The sequence below is a fragment of the Siphateles boraxobius genome, unplaced genomic scaffold (assembly GCF_051911475.1).
Source record: "Siphateles boraxobius isolate OS27281-9 unplaced genomic scaffold, OSU_SipBor_1 101, whole genome shotgun sequence".
Classification (NCBI taxonomy): domain Eukaryota; kingdom Metazoa; phylum Chordata; class Actinopteri; order Cypriniformes; family Leuciscidae; genus Siphateles; species Siphateles boraxobius.
Genome location: NW_027508702.1, coordinates 330485 through 338418, shown reverse-complemented (window position 1 = coordinate 338418; position 7934 = coordinate 330485). Strand labels below are relative to the sequence as shown.

General features: G+C 42.1%; 1 protein-coding gene across 1 annotated transcript; it reads left to right on the top strand.

Annotated features, from left to right (window-relative positions):
- Positions 1–791: 791 nt before the first annotated feature.
- LOC143752163 (class A basic helix-loop-helix protein 9-like) lies at positions 792–1968 on the top strand. Its single transcript, XM_077245205.1, has one exon. It carries the CDS (start codon positions 862–864, stop codon positions 1660–1662), a length of 801 nt encoding a protein of 266 aa, XP_077101320.1. The 5' UTR covers positions 792–861; the 3' UTR covers positions 1663–1968.
- Positions 1969–7934: the final 5966 nt, after the last annotated feature.

The window sequence follows — 7934 nt, the reverse complement described above, 5'->3', positions numbered from 1 at the left end:
TGAAAAAGTAACTCCGACATTTTGTTGTGAATTTAAAAGTAATGTGTTACTTTACTAGTTACTTGAAAAAAAGTAATCTGATTATACAGCTTGCGTTACTTGTAATGTGTTACCCCCAACACTGATAATAATGTATTGATATTTTATGAATTATAACAGTATGTATACATACACACACATATACAGTATATGCATATTAATATACATAAAACAAAGACATTCAAATTAAAAAATATATATTTATATGTAAGACACAGAGACTAAATATATTACATATAAATGAATGTCATTATATAATGAACTACATGTGAAGGTATCCACCCACTAAAAGTGTTGGGGCCAGCTGATTACAAGTTTCGCATCGTTTGTTATTAGATGATATATTAGATCACATTGCTTGGTAATAATATCTGTGCCAGCACTTTCTCTATCTGTGCCAGCCAAAGTTCAAGGTCAACTTGCCCTCATTCAAAGGCACAAAAAGCTAATTCTCAATCTCTGATGTAATTCACTTTTTCCTACAGTTTATGAGATGTGTACATATCTAAAACATACTCAGTGTCTGTGTTTTTATTTGTCTGCGTCTGAGTTTTACTCTCTACTCCATGGCCTGCATGTGGTTGTGCAGATCTCGCAGCAGAAGGCGTGTCTGAGGAGGGAGTAGCTGCATTTGCCTTGGGGAGCTCATAAACACCAGCATTTCTTATAGGTGACTGTACCATGTGACTCCTAAACGAGGTGCTTTAAAGAGAGGCCCGACCTGCCGAGAGGCATCACAGGTCGTCAGAGGAGCGTGTGAAAGCGCCATCCAGACTCTTTCACGGGAGGTCGATAACACTGGAAACGGTCTGCAGGTTCTCCATGGCGAGCAGAGGAAGCTTCACCAGCTCCGAGTTCTCCGAGGAGGAACTGGATGGGAGTCTTCAAGGGTCCGAGGAGCTGGACAGCAGCGATGGGAGCCGCCTGACAGGGCGTTACCCCAACGCCACCCTAAACGAGCTGGAGGAGAGACAGAGCAAGAAACGCAGCCGACCGGTGCGCTCCAAAGCACGCAGAGTAGCGGCCAACGTGAGAGAGAGGAAACGCATCATGGATTATAACCAGGCCTTCAACGCGCTCCGAGTGGCTTTGCATCACGACCTGGGCGGAAAACGGCTGTCGAAGATTGCAACGCTCCAGAGAGCCATCAATCGAATCTCTGCGTTATCTGTATTTCTCACCAACAACCCACCGGCAAGTACGGGGAAGCCCTGCAGCAACCTTGACTGTCACGGTCCGCCCGGCGGCTTGTGGTCGGAGACGGAGCCGTCGCCTCCTGTCCACCTCGAATCCCAAACCTTCATATCCTGGCATCAGCCGATCACCCACCATATACAAAACCCCTTGCACAGACTGTCCTCTGAGCAACACGTTTTTACAGGCCCTGCTTGTCCGCCGTCCCCTCACTACCCGTGTTTCTCAGCTGACGCCCAGCTTTACCCACCTTGCAGTGTGGCAAGCCCACCCAGGTACGGGCGGAGAGGTGATGTCGGGATGTATCAGCCAGGAGTTTGGGGCTCTTGTGGCCCGAATCATATAGACAATTACGAGGACACACTCCAGACGCTGCCTCTGCCCTGGCACATGGGTCACACGCCTCAGAACTGCTACAACACACTGTGATTCACACTCACGCTCCAGCACAAGAACTGTCAAGGGCAAAGCTGAGAGCATCACCGCCAACACCTGTAAACAGGTGCATTTCTGTGGTTAGGTCACAGTTTGGACCCACTGTACATATTTTAATAAATATAATTATAATTAATGTTATTTGCATTAAGAGAAAATGGTATATAATGAAAAATGAATGTTGTTTGCACAAGTAATGCATTGGTAAACAAACAGGGCAAAGAAAAGTTTGTAAAAAATCTTCTGTCATTTTTTTTTAAACATTTGCATTTCATTTTCGTAATAAAATATGCAAAATAGTAACACGCTGACTCTTTTTTTATATCAAGGTTAAGAATTTAGGGAATGTTTCTGTGTCTACGTACGCAGCAGATGTGTGTGTTTGTGTTTCCCTTCTACTCATTTCTGGAAAAATGAAGCTCTGATCTGCTCATTCTTTTCATAACAGGATAACATTCTGTTGCAAAAGTCAACAGAAAACTCACTCAAGTCTGTGTCTGAACAAGTATATGTGCACATTAGCATGCTAGCAGTAACTAAGAATTTAATCTTAACTCAGAATGATTTGCAACAAATTACTTATGATCTCAAATTGCTTGACTTGATTTTACATTGATTCTTTTAACATATAATACAAAGCATCTTAAAAATTAGGAATGCAACAAATCAATTAATGCTTATAAAAAAACATGTAACATGAGAAACATTTTTTTTAAAGTAACAAGCTTAAAACTAACAAGCTTGTTAGTACAAGTAGGACAGGCTAGAACAGAGGAAAAATGGAAAAGTCAAATGATATTTAATATATATATTTTTTAATATAAATATAGAGAGTGCATCAACATAAAATTATTTTGCTAAAACACTAAAATCGCTAAATTGCTAAAACAAAATGAATGGTATATGCTATATTATTTGTAAAAGTAAAAATATATACTACAAACTATAAATATATAACAAGTTTTATATTATTTTTTATATTTTCTATAAAATTATTAATATATACACACACACAACAATATGTGTATGTGTGTGTATGTATATATATATATATATATATATATATTTTAGTTTACCCTGATATTTTAGGTATACAAAATTCTTTGTGCAACATAGTGCAACTTACTATTACTAACTGTTATTTTCAAAGTATTTTTTAAACACTTATGATATTTTGTGCATGTTATTCATCAATTCGTGTTTTAACATAGCCATATGTACTTTTTTTAAAAGCTCAGTAGCTAATTATGGGAAATCATGGACGGCCCATTATCCCTGTTCAATAAACTATTTAATAAAATTTTAAAAACAGTAATTTAATTAAATGCTCATTGGGTTCGGTATGGTTGGAAAGATCATTCCACCAGTGAGGAACAGTGAAGGTAAAAGTTTGAATATGATTTAATTTGAAATATGAGTGGGACCCTCAGGTGAGGTTTGTCTTCAGAGTAGATGAATCTAAACACTGTTAATATTAGACCATTAGCACGTGCTTGTGGACAGATTTATGACCTCACAGGAAGGAAGTGCAAGCTCTACCGATGGAGAGAGAGAGAAAGAGATAGAGAGAAAATCCCCCTTGGTCTCTTCCGGCTGCCCCGTGGGCCGTGGATCTGATCGTGCATTAGGACTTTCATAGACTTTCAACAGGGCTGAGGGTGAGAGAGAAAAGGGGAGGGATTTATTGTCTTCCTCTTATTTCATCTACAGACATGAATCATGGAAATCCCTGACTCACAACGATGTGCTGAGTGACGTTGACGATGAATGTGTTGAGTGATGATGACAACATGTCTGTCGTTCTGCTTGCTGTGGCAGTGGGCCAGTCAGGCTTCATTTGAACACATCAGCAGGTTTATATGTTGTTTTCTGCAGTGAGCAAATCTTTCCCGTCAATCCGGACATGGCTCATTTGATTCAATGCATTTGTCATATCTGTCAAATGAAGATCTGTAAATAGCAGCAGTTTAAATAATCAGTTGTGCAATGGAAGCATTAAGACACTAGATGGCAGCACATTGTTTGTGCAAACTGGACAACGCCAGGACTTTAATAAAGATTTCAATTCATTCTATGTTATTTTCCACACAAACATAATATCTCTGGAATTTGTTTCCTTAAAAATAAAGAAAATAAACAATACAGATTCCAGGTTGCAGGATCAATACATGTTACAGTACTTAATGTTGCATAATGGCATGATAATGCTGACTGCCAAAAAATAAAAAAATAAAAATTGAGTTGTCCCATCTTTTCTTAAAAAAAAAAAGTTCTGAGTTACACAAAATCTGACTGAGGTGTTTCGTGCAGTCTTACAACTTCATTGGCATGACAAGAACAACTTTACAGCTCAAATAATACACAAGTTTTAACAGGCTTGAATATTCTGAATTTATGAAGAATAATGCGCTTAAAATTTCTGCTTTTAAATCCTCCAAGCATTGGTCATAATCTCTTGCATTGTAAGTGCCTGACTGTAACCTCTATTTTTGCTTTTTTATAAAAGTTGAAATTGTTTTTGTGTTATTAAACTTTATTAAGTACCGTATTATTGATTGAGCTTGACTTGTATTGAATCTGGAAATAGTGAATGAATCCCATAAACACATCTTAGAGTTTTAGCAGAACGACAGTTGAAAGTAAAGGGTTAAAAAAGATGGCTTAGTGATATCAGCCAAAATAGAAAAGTTGCCTATTCAGTAGAAAGGTGAAAAAAGTTTTTGAGATCAGTGCTACCTGACCAGAGAAAACAAGGGAAAAAACCTGTTGTCTTCCCTTTTGCCAACACCCATAATGCACTGGGCATGTTGCCGTCCAAGGCCACTCCCACCAGTCCACTACGGATAGGCTTACATAAGTCAAATACCTCCTTGATTTAGCAGGAAATACTACTTAGCAAACTTTTAGTCATAAGGATGTTGTCTTGTTCCCGGGTGCAAAAATTCAAAGAATAAACCTTTAGCAGGAGTGAGTTACTTACAGTTTCCAGTGAAGGATCCAACGTATTGTAGGCAGTGGCTTAAGGATACAAAGAGTCATAAATATGGAGAGAACGACGCAACGGAATATCGGAAAAAAAGTCTCAGGTTACGACTGTAACCCTAGTTCCCTGAGTAGGGAATGAGACGATGCGTCGATGACGCTTTGGGAACACCCCTGCGTGATTGCGTCTGAAGCACCTATGTCAACTAGTCCAATGGCGAGAGTGAGCGTCACGGGCGGGTGACGTCACGACTAGGAAAGGATAAAAGCACATCCAGTTTAGAATCGCACTAGCCTCGAAAAAGGCGGAAGCAAGTCGATACCAGGGATGTAGGAAGTATGGCAAAGTGACGGGTCATCTCGTTCCCTATAGTCGTAACCTGTGACTTCCCTTTCGAGGAACTCACGATGCATCGATGACACTTTGGGAATGAGAATGCCCAACACGCCATACGAACCCGATTCTCTGTCAGGTGAATACACCTGTATACACCTGAATATAGCTTCCTCAGCTAACAGAGTCTTCACTTCTTGCTCCATTACCAGAGCCTGCTCGGGATGCACTAACGAGAGCAACACCCTGTTGTAACGTGGCTGACGAGAACCAAACTGTATTGTGTAGCCTTACGGTGCTGATCCACTTGTCCGTGCGACACTTCTTTCGCACCGCACTCCACTTTATTCCTATGGGTGACGTCAAAGTCCTTTTAGGCAAGTCATGCCACTCGGCCGCCATCTTGGCAACGCCTCCGGGCCGCTATTTGGGACTAACAAGACCAGGCTCCTATCTAAATGAATGGGCAGAGAGTCAGAACTGCACTTTCACTGGTCACCGGGACATAAAAACTGCATGTATTGAAACAGCAGTAAAATTTGATAAAAATCGCTGAAAAAGTTTGATGACCTTGCCCTAAAATAGGGTTTAAAACGCCTTTTTCCCCACAGGTTATACTTTTACTACGCATGCGCAAGGGTTCTCTCCCTCTCTGTTGTGCGCGCGCTACGGTTTGAAGCACAGTATGTGAGCGCTCTTGCTCGCTCGCTCTAGATTCCGGGAGATTTTAACAAATTTTCGGGCATCAGGGACCTGCTATCAATATACGGTAGACTCCCGGAACTTCAGGGAGACTTGGGATGTCTGATATTTACACAACGCACACAATACACTGCATATCAAATCTGCCGACTTTTCAAACAGGAACGTATTTACCGCTGTCGTAAACCTCAACTGTTCCTCAAGTTGAACCAGACTATAGGCTTAAAGGTTCCCCGGCTTGACTGTTAAAAGCAGACGATTGGCTTTCCAGCGGGAAGGCCGGGACATGTGCATACAACTGCCATCTTTGGCGTTACGAGTTTTCCCTATATAGTTGTATTGAGGACTGAGTAAGTGGCATGTCTCTAGATAAATTGTCTCTGGTGACGTCAACCGACTTTAACGCGCCAGCAAAGCATTCCGGGAAGACGGCGGTTCATTGGGAAAAATGCTGTGCGTCAGAAAGCTGGCTGATGCCCATCTTTATGCAAATGAATTCCGTTGAACACGACGCGACTATCCAATAGAAGTAGAGCATATGGAGACAGGGGAAGTCTCTCCCAGGTCCTCTGTTCTATTATGCAACATTTCAAAACCACGCCCATAGGGGTAAACAGAGGAACGCCCATCAACCTACAAATGTGGGGGAGGTGACACCACGCGACAATCGTTTCGGACAAGTGGATCAGCACTGTTACTCTATGTGCAGGACACACTGAGATATATTTGGCAGATTCTTCCATTCTGTCAGATATTCTACTAAGGGTACCAGTCTCTCGAGACTAGCCTCTGGTGTAATTTAACAGTCACTTCGGTGACCTGAAGCATACTGGCAGGAAACAACCGAACTGACTGTTTTTGATCCCCCATCAGAAGGTGCGAGTTTGACACAGCGTCGTGATGACACTGAGCCATGTGCTCGCTGTAGACTGCTGCGCCCCGAGGCACCAAGGGTGGCGGGGTTGTCAGAACGGCTTCCTGAGGGCACCGAGGTGGGGCGGGCACCGTATACTGAGGTGTACACCGGTCAGGGCTGCCTTCAGAGGTCTGACACCAGTGGCGTCAGGAACTTGGCCGAAGTATTTTTCGTAGAAACAACGGTCCTCCGATCCATCTACTTCAAAGGCTTCTGTTGAGAATGCCATCCCGGTCCCCAATCTTTCTGAGGGGGAGCACAGGAAACGACACTCTATCCTATACAAGGAGTTTGTTAATGGCTGGGGCTTCTGCACCCAGCAAATAACATAACCAGAGCCTGCTCGGGGTCCACCACCGTAGGGAGGACCCCTAGAAATATAGGTGGATGAGAACCGAACTGAATTCTGTAACCCTTTTCTATAGTGAGCAGATCCCAATGAGATATATTTGGCAGTAGCTTCCACGCTGTCAGAAAATCTACTAAGGGGACCAGTCTCTCGAGACTGGCCTCTGGTACTGGATGAACAGCAACCGAAACCGAACTGACTGTTCAACGACCGTCCTCGGAGGATCATTGGGAAATGGAGGCACCTTGGCACCCTGAAGCGGCGAACCGGCAGGGAACAACTGAACTGACTGCTTTACGACCCTCCTCAGAGGGGTCGCCCCTCAAAGATCAGATTAGTACATTTTTAATTTTCTCAATTAAATACAGCCAAATATCAACCAGACAAGTAAACACGGTCTGGATAAAAAAGCTGAATGGTATATTAATACAAACATCTAACTCCAAAGATAAGGTGAGTACAATTTAATTTTCTCAAATTAAATGCAGCCAAAAATATCAACAAGACAAGTAGAAACGGTCTAGTTGAAAGGCTGAATATAGTGTAGCCTACTCATAATCTCAAACAATAAAGAATACAAAATTAGTTTTCACACAATAATAAGAGAACGAGAGAAAGGGAAATTCCCGTCTGCTCAGTTCCCTGCACATATTATAGGCTACATTGCGGACCACCATCTACACGTTGCCTCGGCAAACCCACTACTAAACCTACCCTAAACCTACCCATGTGTATCATATGCACGTAAAAACTAATTTTGGCGTATACATTGCACGATAAACACAATGCGTGCTATAGAGACGCATTTAGTGTGAATGGGTTGGGAAAAGAGGTGCCGGTGTTGTGCCGAATTTCGACCCCCTGCCAAATTATTACCCCCCTCGTTGAAGTCAGTACCTGATTGCCTAATCCTAACCCCACCCATAATCCTAACCCCTCCCCCACAACTAATACTAAACCAATGCTAGGGGGGTAGTAATTTG

Excerpts from the sequence above, each read along its gene's own strand:
- LOC143752163 (XM_077245205.1), top strand. The coding sequence starts at position 862 with ATGGCGAGCAGAGGAAGCTTCACCAGCTCCGAGTTCTCCGAGGAGGAA.